Genomic DNA, 14066 nt, shown 5'->3' with positions numbered 1-14066 from the left:
CATTAGTTTTCATGACAGAGCAGTTCCTGTAGGTGTAACGTGTAGGTGACCCATTTCTTTTATTCATTACAGTCTATTATTCATCAGGTCCCAGTTGACTCTTATTTCAACAATTGACTGCTTTTATATGGACAGTGTTGTTTTGGACATTCATTGTGGTGGAGTTGTCTGCTAAAATACCCGACATGTTACAGTATTGGTACTGCGGATGCTGCACAGATCTTTGCAGCCCCAGATATGACAGCGCACTCTTCTATGATGCAGTGTCAAAGGTATGCAGCCAGGAAACAGTAATTTGGCTCACTTTTGTCCATGTTTGTGCTGTTGCTGGCTTTTTATCTTAGACCCTGTTGTGGAAAGACAACAGTAAAAGTGAGGCAGCAGAGAAAGAAGCATTCTTTCTTTTCTTTTTGTGTTTTATTTTCTATTTTTGATGGGGGGGGGGGGGGGTTTCCACTCGTCTTTTTCTTCGTAGTGAAACCTGCAGTGGTTTCCTCTTTCCTGTTCTAGCCATCTTTTTAACCAACAAAATTCAGCTTGCGCGTAGCATGTGGCTCGTTGGCAACTTGATCTTGCTTTGTTTGAGAACTGTTTGCAGACTTGGGGTTGGTTGAATTCCTATAATCTCTGCTTTGCCTAAAATCTGTGGAAATGGGAACAAATGTGGAACCAGAAATCCTGCATCAGTCGAATGCTTGAACATTAAAACATCACAAACACGTGCTCCTGCCTGCATCATCAAAAGAAACTCTCTAGATCTGCAAACATTGAATTAAGTCATTTTATTGGAGCTTTCTTATACTAATTGCTGCACAAACTAAAGGGTTTACTAAAACGGTGATGACAAATTGATAATTTTATGTCCTGATGTGTTTGACGTAGAGTGATTCGAAAGAATTAACCCTCTGTAAGTGTCTCATTATTGCTATGATTCAGTATTCCTACTAAATCACTTGGGGCAAAAGGAACCACAGACTGGGAGGGTGCAGTCTCTGTCCTAGAATAGTACCAACTTCATATTATTCAGAGTTTTGACTGTAGCACTGTAGTTTAGGAGTTCTTGCCCTTGAGGCCACATTAATATTCATCAAAAGCCTGTGTTTAATGGGATTACGTCTCCCAGCTGAAAGACTGGCTTTACAGCACCATGCTCCTTTCACACATACCAAGCAGATAAAACTTATCAAATGGAGTTGGCAGGGAGATTTAAATTCAAAATGAGGCCCAGATTCACAAGAACTTTTAGACAGCTCAGCACAGCAAAGACATTTGAATAACCGTCTGCAAAAAGTACAATTTGTAGTTTCTAGTCAAGATATTGATCTTAAAGTTAAAAAAAAGATGAAGATTAGAGGAATGCTTAAAACTTAATGTTGAACTGTTTTGACTTTTTTAGGAGTAACAAACATGATTTCACAAAGTTATTCCGAACTACATGAAGATTGTGCGGTTTATGTTCAGATCAGACCTTAAAAGTGATAATCCAGCAATAGATGGGCAACTATGTTGTTATTTTTTGTTTTTGTGAGAGGTTCAATTTAATTCAGTTTTACATATATACCTCCAAATAACAACAACAGTTGTCAAAATGCTTTATATTGTAAGGTAAATAACCTGCAATAATCCAAATAATAACTAATGATTAAATGTAAATAAGGTCCAGAGTGCATCATTCACTATTTCTTGATAAATGGTCTGATTGGTTTCAGTAACTGTGTCTATGTTTCTGTGTGTCTTTGTGTTGATAGTGCGGGTCAGACTCCTCGCAAGGTGCGTCACCATTACACCGGAGAAATGACGGATGTCTACTGTTCTCAGTGCAGTAAAAAGGTCAACCTGCTAAATGACCTGGATGCTCGCCTCAAAAACCTGAAAGCAAACAGGTAGGACACGCATAATGCATACACACAGCGATGTCATCTCATAATTTAATAATTTCCAAAAATCCTTCGTAGTCTGCAATTTTCCCAGGCAGAGTACACATTTCCCACTAGCAGAAGCTTCAAAACAAAAGCACACATGCCTTATTTCTTTGGAAATTAGAGTTATTTATTCTGGCAGGTAATTTGTCTAAACATAGAAGACAATAAGTCATTTATACAAGAGACAGGAAGGATCCACCCTACTGTTACGTGAGAAGAAACAGATGCTGTCAGCTCGTAAGTGAACTATCCCGAATTTAAAGTTTATTCATCCACTCACATTGTACTGACCCAGGAGACACTGTTATCTGTGGCTCTTTTTCTTAAACTGTAATTTAATGTGAATGATCTCACATTGTTACAGAGTCTTAAATGATTCCTCACCTGGTTTCACACATGACTGAACACATCATCTCTCCACATGCTCACACACAAACTCTAATTGATCGTTATGTAAGGCTGTCACTCCTGAGCTTACCTCACCGCCCATTGTAATAGGGAAACTATTATTAGAAACATAATCCACAGTGACCATTAATAACTGTACAGTCCACCTGGAAACACAAATACACACATGCACAGGCATGCAGACGCACACTTTTTAGAAAATTAAACTAAGAAAAATGTCTTAGAGTACAATTTGAAACATGGATGTTGGACTCTATGGGGGTTAGTCCCTCATAGGTTTTGCAATAGAGAAGGCTTAAAAGATTTAAATAAATACTTGTTTATATTCTTCACCTATGGTCAGAGTTCATTAAGGGTTAACCATTTGAGCACAACATAAAGTTGCTTAGACAATGTTTTATGTTTTGTAAACAGGCTCTTAAATTGTCACCCGGATAGTTTTTTCATTTGGTGTGTCAATCACCGAAGTTTAGCTGCCACGCTGGCGGGTAAATGTTTTTACCAAAATAGAAATGTAATAAAATCCAAAGCTGAAATTCTCGAATGCATTGTGAGACGTGCTGCTTCTGTTCTCTGTCGTCTGTGTCAGCGTTTGAAAAACACACCCACATCCACATACAGTTATTTTTCGTGTTTTCGTGTATCCGACCCTGACAAGCACAAGCCAGTCGCAGGCAGAGTAGTGTTAGGTCTTCACAGAAGGGCTGTGTTAATAAAGGGGTATTAATTTAGAGACTGAGTTTGATGAGGTTCAGAATGGTAAAGAATTGAACAGGTTATCCAAACCTTCAGATTTTTGTCTGAGCTCTTATTATATTTAATAGCAAATACATTCAAGTAATTTAAGGCTGTAAAAAATATGCTTGAATTGGTGAATGCGTTCATCTATTACCTGCGTATAATGCTAATTTGGGATTCTGTTTTATAAACAATGCTACAGATGATTGTTGTTTATTTTTCAATTTTGTACGTAAGAATGCTGGTAAATTACAGACTGAATGAGCTTTTAGATAAAGTCTTGTGCTGTAATATATGTTTGCAATTTGTGTAGATAAAAAATATATAGGGAATACATTTCAAACCTTTAACATGTATTTACATTTGTTTCTACTAAATGTAAAGTCATGGTAAATGGTAAATGGCCTGTATTTGTATAGCGCTTTACTTAGTCCCTATGGACCCCAAAGTGCTTTACACTACATTCAGTCATTCACCCATTCACACACACATTCACACACTGGTGTATCATGGGGGGAAAACATCTTCAAACCACTCTGTACAGTCCTGTGAAAAACTTACCCTCATACCACAGCACCTAAGAGGCAAAGTAACTGCCAAGCGCTGCTTATCAAATGCACCTGATTAACTGATCACCAGGAAGTGTGAGCACCACTGTAAAAGCAGAGGCTTTGGCACTTTGCTAGGCTGGTGCATTCAGGTCTGTGGCAGTGATGCATCTTAGTGACACAGTTTTTGCTGCCCATCAATCTGAGAAGGATTTCAAAGCCATTTCCAAATCCTGTCAAGTCCATTATTCTGAAAGAAGAAGCATTCAAAACAGCTGCCATTCTTCCCAGGAGGGATAAATTCACCTCAAAATAAGAGGAATTGCAAAAAAAATAAAAAACCCTTAGAGCTACATCTCAGACTCTGAACTAACACAAACGCCTCGTAACAACTGCCAAGCACAGAGGTAGAGGGATAATGAATTGGGATTGTTTTTCTTTTAAGACCTGGGCACCTTGGAGTCATGAGTTGATGTGAGTTTAACTGAAACATTAGCTGTAAGGAAATCGTTTTGTCATTCAGGATTACAGAGTCTATGAAACTTTGCTTCATCTGAATGTGAAGATAATCCTCCTGAAGCTTTTATACCTTTAAGACCTATTTGTAGCTTTTTTTCTTTGAGAAAGCTTTTATATTGTACATCTTGTTCTTAAACTGTTAGCAAGGAGCAGCCACATAACATCATCACACATAAGCCCCATAGTCATACTGTACAGACAACAGTGATCATTTTTTGCACAGAATAGGCTGTTTTTATAAAAAATTGTTGAATTGCACTGTATTCTGCTGCGTTAACTTTGTTTATCCTCCAGCCTTGAAAGCCTAGTGTTTTGTGCCAGGACTTAATGATGATGTTCGCTTTATATCAGTGTCAGCTGTCAACTGGGTAACCCTGCAGTGTGTTTGCTCATTTTTATTAATCTAATGTGAATCCCTCTAGAGCTGACAGAAAGCCCTGTTCACCAAGGACTAAAATAATATTAATAGTGACCTTCAGTGATCATTTTTCCTATGCTTCCTACTCTCTCTCGCACTAAATAGCTAAAATTAGTGGTTACATCCACTGTATTGTTGAGCTATGTGTCTGGACAGATGATGATGATTGACTGAAAAGAATCTGAAATCTTGTTCTTCTCCTTGTAGCCCCAACAGGAAAATCTCCAGCACTGCTTTTGGAAGGTAGGCTTTTTACCTTTGCATTTGTGTCCACATGCATGTGCTTCTGTGCGTTACAGGCAAGGTCACTCAGTTGTCCTCTGCGTGTTTATGCATTATACAGCCCGCCCTACACGTGCTTGTTTGATCTTGTTGACATAGTGACGTACACAGAGCAAGATGATCAACTAGTGCTTCCTGATCTCTCAGCTGTCCTATCATTGCACACACTAAATAGGTTAATTACTAACTAGTTATTCAAAGAATTATAGAGCCAAGCACACTGTAAAACACACTGGTTTTTGTCTCAGAGCTGAGGAAACGAGTTTGACATCATCTTTTTTTAGTGGCAGGAGTGGCCCACTACATGGACTGTTGGTCTGTAGTGGGTGAGATATTTTGTATCTAGGCTTTTGTCCTATTTTCACCCACAGAAATTGAGTTATAGTGACAGAGTGAAAATGGCCTGTCAGGCCTGATCTATGTATTCAATATAAGGCTTGGCTGTCTCCCTGTTCTTCTTACTTTCTCCTCTGTCTGGTTTGATGGCTGCTTTCACTTTATGGCTCTCTTTAACTGTTCTTCTGCCCTTTCTCCTTTTTGTTTCCTCTCCTCTCCTCTCTGTGGCTAATCTCAGTAATAGGCCAGCAGCTTGTTTTTCCCACGTTATTCCGTCAGTTTACAATGGGGAAGCTAAAAACTACATTATGACATAAATATCACAACCAGATGTACACACACCTGTGTGGGTGTGAGTGTGAGAATGCTCGTGTTAATCCTGTTTGCAGCAGCTTCTTTTCTTTGGCACTGTAGTGTCCTATATCTGGGTTACCTTGCAGCAGCCTGCAGAAACATAAACACCCAGAACTGGTCATTGCCTGGATCTATTCCGAGCATATTCTCTAAACTGTGTATCTGTTTGTTCGAGCAGGCAGCTGCTCCACAACAGCAACTTGAGCAGCAGTAACGGCAGCACAGAAGACCTTTTCCGAGACAGCATCGACTCCTGCGACACCGACATCAATGAGAAGGTATGACTTTGTTTCCTTCTGTTAGTTTGCTCCATGTGTTGATTTGTATGACTGCGCTTTTTTTAAACAAAAGTAGATTCCTCATTGGATGGGATCATGTCAGATCTAGTATTTTCAGTGGAAGTGAAAAACTGAGATACTAAACACTCACCTCCAGCATGTTAAAAATGCTACAGCTTAATATGATACATTTACTCATTTCTGTCAGTTCTTACATTTGAAAACTTAAGTTAAAAAGAAAACATTATGAATCTGTTTTCAATTACAAACTTGCCCTGTTAACTTTATTACCTAATTTAGATTGTTTAATTTGATGAAGGATATTTTTATGTTTTTCCGATGGCCAGCTATGCAAAACCTGAATTTTTGCATAGGATTGTAACATTTAATTTAGTTTCTGGTGTAATTTCACAGTTTGTTTTTCTCTCAGGTCACTTCTCTTGAGAAGAAGGTGGCAGAACTGGAGAATGAGATCCTGCTGAACAGTGACCTCAAGTCCAAACTGAAGCAGGAGAACACTCAGCTAGTGCACAGGTAGAGGACTTTGTTTCCCCTTTGCACTAGTCTTATCTTAACATAAGCATAAAATTATGTAACATGCATGTAATTTATACATACACATCTCTTCACTGACAACACTATTTATGCTCATATATGCTATACTCGCTGTACATGCTAACATACTTAAAGTGCTGCTGTATATTTGCATTTGCACTTCTGTATATAGACTATTCTCTTCCAGCTAACTGCATTTCACTGGCTTTGTACAATCCTCAGCACAGTCACATTAAAGTTGAATCTAGTCTAATTTATAGCAGCACAAAAGAAAATGAAGGGCAGATAATTTTACTGAAATTACTCATGTAAAATTGCAGCAGTGATTTAGTCATTTCCAAAGTAAGCTCGGTTTTTATGCTTTGTAACAAAAAAATAAATCAAGTTGTCTGATGCGTTCATCATCCTCATCATCAGGGTTCATGAGCTGGAGGAGCAGCTGAAAGACCAAGAGACCCGGGCAGAGCAAAGTGTGCAGGAGGGCCTGAGACGCCACAGAGAGGCTTACAGCAAGCTGGAGAGAGACAAGAACACACAGATAGAGCTGCTGACAAACCGGTGAGAAACACACAGTTGCACAATTTACTGAGCACATTTCCCAATTATTTGTGCATTATCTTTTTTTATGTAAATATGTGAAACTCATTATAGTTCGATAATAATCGGAGAGAATTAGACACCGACCATTTCCTGGATAATGATGTTTATGTCCCTGCTCGCTTAAGAAAATAAATGCAAAATGGAGAACTAAATGCTTAACAGCTCTGAGAGTCCTCCCGGGGTTTTAGTCATCTGCCTCTGGACAGCTAGAGCATGTATTTTACCCAAAACAGTGCCTTAGCTGACTGTGTGCCACACTATAGAAATGCACGCTGACATAAGGGATTTTGTGTCTGCAGAGTTAAGCAGCTAGAGGAGGAGAATAGTGAGATGTCCCTTAACATGAACCGACTCAAGTCGCAGACAGAGAAGCTGGATGAAGTAAGTGTTACTTACATTTCCGGCTGTATTTCCTGTGTTGGTCATTTAACCTTTTAAAGCCAGATGTAGTATAGTTAATACATGGGTTTTTGTGAGTTTTTGAGACTTTTACACCATCAGTATACTTTTTTTTCTTCTGAAAAACCAAAAGAAATTGCACAATGCATTTTTAATGAACAAATTGCAAAAAAAAAAACACCTTATGTGGAAAATATGATACATGTTAGAACTCATATTTGCAAATTATTATGTAATTTAATTTTTAAAACATTTTGTCAGAAGGTGCAGTAAACACTCTATTTTCCCAAAAAAAAAAAAGAAATTCTGCCATTTATTTCATGGCTTAGGCTTTAAAGGGTAAGTAGTTGTCTGTCATCGGTTGTGTGTGTGAATCTCTGCAGTTTGGTGTCTGTTTCTCTTGCAAACGCTCCGGGTTTTCGCATTTCTATCCACGCCTGTGAGCACAGCGACAACTCCTTCAACTTTCACAAAGCCAAAGAGAGACGCCAGTAATTATATCTGTGGAGATAGCGTCTTAGTTTTGAACCACACCTCATTTATGCAAATGCAAATGACACCAAACCCGACTCAAGCTTACAAAATGTTGCGCAAGCAATTTATCACAGAATATAAATGCAAACTTTATCTTGGTGTTAAAACTTGTTTGCTCAAAAGAAATGCACTCCCATGACTCTGAATACCAAACACACAGATAAATAAAGGAAAGTTCAAGCTATAGCTGTGTGTATATATGTCTATCCTTAGGAGAAGCAAAGGATGACAGATAAGCTGGAGGATACCAGCCTGCGCCTGAAGGATGAGATGGATCTTTACAAGAAAATGATGGACAAACTGAAACAAAATAGACATCAGTTCCAGAAAGAAAAGGATGCTATGCAGGAGGTAGGAGGAAGTATTTTATGTAACCAGACACACACAGCAAGGTGTGATTGTTTGTTATGTTGCTCATTCAGTTTCTCTGTAACCAGTCTCTCGCAGCATTTATGTCAGCTGATACACTTACACCTACAATATGCTGCCTCTGCACATTATATAACGTTTTTCATTCGTTCTTTCTGTGCTGCGTAGCTGATAGAGGACCTGCGTCGAGAGCTGGAACACTTGCAGGTCTTCAAGCTGGATGCAGAGAGGTCAGGCCGGAGGCCGAGCTCCTCCACAGGGCTCTCAGACTTCAACAACAGGAGCAGGGAGGTGGAGCTAGAGCATGAAGTCAAGAGGCTCAAACAGGTACTGATGAAATGCTCTGTTGGGCATGGGCAGTTCAGCGAGTATTGTTGCTAATGAATGTGCTTTAAGACTGTTTGTTGTGAATAATGAACAATAAGAATATGAAACAGCGTTTAAAACTTTCTACAATCCTTCATTCAATGTATGTAAGCAGTCAAAGGATTTTCAAAAATATCTAAATGCTGTTTTGATTTGATCGTATGACAGAAATGAGGAGTTTCTGCTTTTTGAAATGTGTTTACGTGGAGCTTTTCATACATGTGGAGGTGGTAGATACACAGAAGTGAGAAGTACAAATTAAGCTGTCACAGACTGAATGTAACGTAATGTATGAATATTTAACAGATTATTCATGTTTCATGTACCCTGGCTTCTTAGACTTGATTGATTCAGTGTTGAATGTGAATATTTTTGACTGATTTTATAAGTTATTAGCTCATATGTATATGTTTCCACTGTCTGTCACGCTGAATGATGCATTCAGTACAGTAATCGCCCCTAGAAATAGAAATTGAGCTCAAAAAACTACACTGTTATCACATACGGTTTTACAACTTTTCATGAGCACCTTTTGTATTTTAACTTTTTCTGAAGCACACCTCCACAACATTTAACACAGCTAACTGGCTGCCAGAGGAACATAAACCTTTCTGCTTGTGTAAATGAAGCTGTTTTTTGTGGCTACAACCAAAAGATGAAAATTGAGCATATAGTGTCACAGACTACATTCAGCCAGAATACATTGTTGTGCATTATAACTGCTGTGATCCCCGATGTACTGTGCCGATCTTTTAACCATTAAAGAGAAGTTCAGCATTGCTAAATGCAGTGCCAGCTGCAGAGGACATGTGATCTTTATCTTTTCTTAGATCTGTTTGTCTGACATTTTGCCTGCTACAGTTACAAGGCAGATCTTATTGTTGCAGTCCTGTTAAGTGGCCAGACCTGGTGTAAAGCAAACATTAGAGATAAGCAAATAGATGAAAGTGTTTTTCAGATGTCCTCTCAGATAAGATGCATAAAAGCAGTTGTGCAGAAGCTTTTGTGTGACTTTTTATCACGAGGTCATATGCATTAGAAATGTCGCTTTGATGTTCCTAAGCCAGACAAAGGCACCATAAAAATCTGGAGTTATCAAACCCACATGGCCTTGAGGTAACTTAAATGGCACAGCCGGCCAGAACTGCTGATTCATTCAGTGTCCGTTTTATCGGTGACTTAACATGATACGGTCCATGTTCTCCTGGCTTCGAGCCAAACTTGTCACACCTTGCAAGCAAGCAAGTAAAGGAGTAATAGCAGTAGTTTCATTCTGCCTTCGTGTCCTGTCTTTCTCTAAATCTGCTCCTCCCAGCAGAGTTACCAGCATGTCTTTTGAATTCGGACAAGTAATAAAACTGTCTGTGTTTTATATGTGATGGATCATGGCCTCTGTTCACCCACGAGAAGGATGAATTCACTCTCTTATGCTTGCCTGTGCACCTTTTTGTAAATGTCTGTGTGTGTGTCCAGCGATTTGTGTCCCAGGACTTTCTTCCCCCTGAATACCAGCACCTGGTGTTGACTGGGGCTCGGCTCCGTCCCGGTCTGATGGTAAAATTGCTTCCGTGACCTCTGACCTACCGATTAACCACTAATCACGACATTGTAGAGTGAAGTTGTCCATGCTGACCGGGCGCTGCAGTTCCCTCACTAATTTTTAAGGATAGACTTAAGGGAAACGCAAACTGACCTCTCGTCAGCAGTTTAAGGCAACGTGATCGTGGAGCTTTCATAACACACCAGAAAAAGCAGGGAAGAGTTTGTTCTGTAACACGCATAACCCATGTTACATCTCGTAGGTGCTGCAAACATAGACGTGCATTGCTGAGTTTGCTGCTACCAACCGCAGTGCTTTGTCAAATGGGTTGAGTGTGGCTTGAGTAGTGGTCCTTTCTTTTCTTTTTTTTAAAGTCATTTTAGTGCACTTTTATGGCCTAGGAACTTATCTTGTCCTTTCTCGCTCTCTGTCCTCCACCTCCTCCCCTGATTTTTCATTTTAGGAGAACCAGAAACTTAGAGAGCAGAACGAGGACCTGAACGGTCAGATCATCAGCCTCAGCCTGCATGAAGCCAAGAATCTGTTTGCCACACAGACCAAGGCTCAGTCTCTAGCTGCTGAGATCGATAATGCCTCCAGAGACCAGGTAAAATCAGTTATGCAGACTTGTAACAAAGAACATGAACACCCCTGCGGTTACAATGTGATTTTTTTTTTTTTTGAATATTCTGCGTCTTACTGACAGCTTCCAGACAGGGTTTTATCTCAGTGCTCACAGGTTCCTTAGTTACAGTGAGAAACAGCTGTTTTTCAGGCCATATCACAGCAGTACGATGTTACGCATCTACCTCTGTTTTACAATTAAATCTATATCTGCATAATGAGGAGAGCATTACTAGGAGTTATCATATTTCTGTGCAGTTAGAGGAGTTCAGTGCATTAGTTAGATTTTTTTCAACATTGGCATTACTTTTTTGGTTGGTTGGTTAAAAGTTTTATTTTTTCTAAAATTATAATACAGTCAACAGCCACTTTATTAGGTACACCTTGCTAGTGACATTGAAATTGCCTTGATTCTTCGTGGCACAGATTCAACAAGGTGACAGAAACATTCCTCAGATTTTGGTCCATGTTGAAATGATAGCATCACAAAGCTGATGCAGGTTTTTCGTTACATCAAAAAGTTGCTCTAATGGATGCAGATGTGGTAACTGTGGTGGCCATTTGAGTACAGTGAGCTAATTGTCATGTAACTGAATCATAGTAACATTTTTTTTTCCTAATGAATAACTTTTATTGTACATATTTCTCCCTAGTTAATGGAAGCCCTGAAGGAGCAAGAGGAGATCAATTTACGTCTGCGGCAGTACATGGACAAAATCATCCTGAACATCCTGGACCACAACCCCTCCATTCTAGAGATAAAGAACTAGCAGCGACTCAACTGGAATGAGCAGCGTTCCTGATCTTGGGAGAGTGAGGATCATTCCAGTTGTCTGATCAGAGCAGGGTGACCTGAATCGGGGGGAAAGTGTACAGAAAAACAGAGCCAGTCTTACGTAAACAGACATGCATCGCCCCCTGCTGTTTGTGCCAAGAAGAGCGTCTCTTCCGGATGGTAGAAGGGGATTCTGTGTTGAACAAAAGGGAGTTTTCTCAGCCAGTGATTGTTCACTGGCTGGTTATGCTACTGTGACTGTTCTACTCATTTGATCACATTTTTATTCTGTCTATGCTGTGAGCTGGAGTTAAAGTCACAAGATTGATCTCTTGTGAAAACTCCAGGAATATTCAGTGTCCAACGTGCTTTGAAGATTCACTTGATTTAGTACACTGGACATGAAAACTGAAGAAAAAAAAAGAAAATGTAAACAGCTTTATCCTGATCTAAAGCTGTTTGGCATGGCGTAGAGAGGCACAAAAAGACAGTAGAGCAACATGACAAGCAGACTTTAAATCCAGAGTGAGACAGGCACCAAGACAGGCCAGGCCACTGTTGCCAGTCTCTGAGTGTGTGTGATGACATATTTGGATAAGTATGTGCTGAAAGAAGGTTGAGAAGCGAGGCACAAGAGGTCAGAGAGAGAAAAAGAGTGATGCCCACATTATAAATTGAAGACGATGAATTAAGGAAGAGCGTTGACCCTAAAGAGGTGGGGATGTTACATGATGGGCCAGGTAAGCTACCAAAAGAGGCTTTTTGTGAAGTCGATGAAGGTACACTGAAAGTGAAATTTCGTTTTTCGGTCACTCTTGCGCACGTCTTCCACGAAACCACACTTTGTACGTCAATCAGTCCTAAAGCCGTGAACAGTTTTCACTGAGAAGTGGCCCTTAGTTGGTACAGATGAGTCACTGAGTGTCGCGTTATGGCGCGGAAGCTGCAACCAAGGAGTGTCTTCAAACTGTAACTTCCATGGCTGTTATTTGCTAGCTAAACTTGAGCTTGATAAAAAGTCACTGTTGCTGGCAATAGACCCCAAATGATGTTGCACAGAAATATAAAGATGTGAATGTACAGCATGAGGTGGAGTGACTGGTAGCCATTGTAACGTGGTTTACAGAGTTGTCTTTTCATGTTCAGTGACTTGGATACCGGATGTGAGCGTGCACAGGAGACTCACTTTTTGGTACAAAAGACTTGATTTGTCACATTTGCACCTACAGCAGGTTGCAGATTGTAGTTTAAGCCCCAATGACTCTGAAGCCCTCTTAAATTGTAAATATCACGAATGTACGATTCCTTATTAACTTTCCGTGTGGCCAAAAAAGCAGTTTTCGATTGAAACTGGTTAATACATTTGGCAACATGTGTACAGTATTTAGTACTGTTATATGGAGGGCATTGTTTTCAGAGGGGAAACAATTACAATCTCTTGTATTATGTAATTATTCTAAACTTGAGTTTTGCTTCCTTGCACAAAAAAAAGTTTTGTTTCCTTTTGCATGGTCACATTTACTTCTGTCTGTGCCTTTTGAGGACATTTTTCGAGAAAATCTCGCTATAGATTTACAATGTTTTTTGGAAAGTGCGTTTTCTGTCTATGTATGACATTTTCATGACTTGTAAATGTTGTAATTATCTAATGATAATTTGTATTTTATGTGCCACTCACCAATCTTTTTTCAGATTGATACTGAGAAAACACTTTTATACAGATTAATCAAGAAACTAATTGTTGTTGCTTAGCTGTCCTGTTTGCAGTATAGCACAAGACTTTGTGATGTATGCAAGCCAGTTTATCTTCTTTTCTTTCCTTTTTTTATATAAACACAGTGAGCAATGATTTTTGAGTTTTTTTTCAAGGTTTTTGTTAGATTCAGTAAGTCCACTGATTTTCAATCAGCTTCAAAGTGGGTTTTTATATATGGTTGTTTACTGTCTTCCTAACTTAAACGGTGACTATTATGAGCAATATTAACTTATTACCAGTACCTGCTGATCTGTGTCCTGTTTTGCATCTTAAATCTTTTCACTTTTAATCCAGTTATGCCATTCTTCAAGTAAAAAAACAAAAATTCAAGACACACCGAGCTGTAAAAACTGTCACAAACTCATGGCTTTTAGCTTTCTGTTATTAGGACGATCCGATTGGATGCAGTCATCTTAAATAGCAATAAAAAATGGCTTTGGCAGTGATGTTGCCTCATGAAATTTCTGTTATTTTCATTTGAATTCAGCTATAGTTTCTAAAACATCAACATTGTGCCTAAAGTGTATGCTGCTGCTGTCTTAGCTGCCATTATGTACTTTGCTGTAAATAAAAGTGTTTGCGCTGGCATGAAAATAGTCATGTCGCCAAATGAGAATGTTTTAACTTAAAAGTTTTATTTTATGTGTTTGTGTGTATTGTGTATTCTCATATGGGAAATCTTAAAGATTTTTAACCTTTTAAGATTTAGGGATAACTCCTTTGCGTATATGTGTGCATAAATCTA

At 39.1% G+C, this 14066-nt stretch overlaps 1 protein-coding gene across 2 annotated transcripts in view; it reads left to right on the top strand.

The window, feature by feature from the left end:
• rab11fip4b (RAB11 family interacting protein 4 (class II) b) overlaps positions 1-13767 on the top strand; it is a 28275-nt gene extending 14508 nt beyond the window's left edge. Inside the window, exons 4-14 of one of the 2 annotated variants that reach the window (XM_085162874.1) lie at positions 1749-1883; positions 4761-4796; positions 5704-5803; positions 6234-6337; positions 6776-6916; positions 7258-7339; positions 8105-8242; positions 8429-8587; positions 10100-10180; positions 10630-10773; positions 11444-13767. In XM_085162874.1, the coding sequence (XP_085019000.1) occupies positions 1749-1883; positions 4761-4796; positions 5704-5803; positions 6234-6337; positions 6776-6916; positions 7258-7339; positions 8105-8242; positions 8429-8587; positions 10100-10180; positions 10630-10773; positions 11444-11560 (1237 nt within the window). In that variant the 3' untranslated portion in view covers positions 11561-13767. The remainder of the gene's footprint in view (positions 1-1748; positions 1884-4760; positions 4797-5703; positions 5804-6233; positions 6338-6775; positions 6917-7257; positions 7340-8104; positions 8243-8428; positions 8588-10099; positions 10181-10629; positions 10774-11443) is intronic. The other variant, XM_085162875.1, reaches the window with a different exon arrangement.
• Positions 13768-14066: the final 299 nt, after the last annotated feature.

The sequence above is a fragment of the Neolamprologus multifasciatus genome, chromosome 6, assembly GCF_963576455.1.
Source record: "Neolamprologus multifasciatus chromosome 6, fNeoMul1.2, whole genome shotgun sequence".
Taxonomy (NCBI): domain Eukaryota; kingdom Metazoa; phylum Chordata; class Actinopteri; order Cichliformes; family Cichlidae; genus Neolamprologus; species Neolamprologus multifasciatus.
The sequence above is the reverse complement of the archived record's forward strand: the minus strand, read 5'-3'. Positions and strand labels throughout refer to the sequence as shown.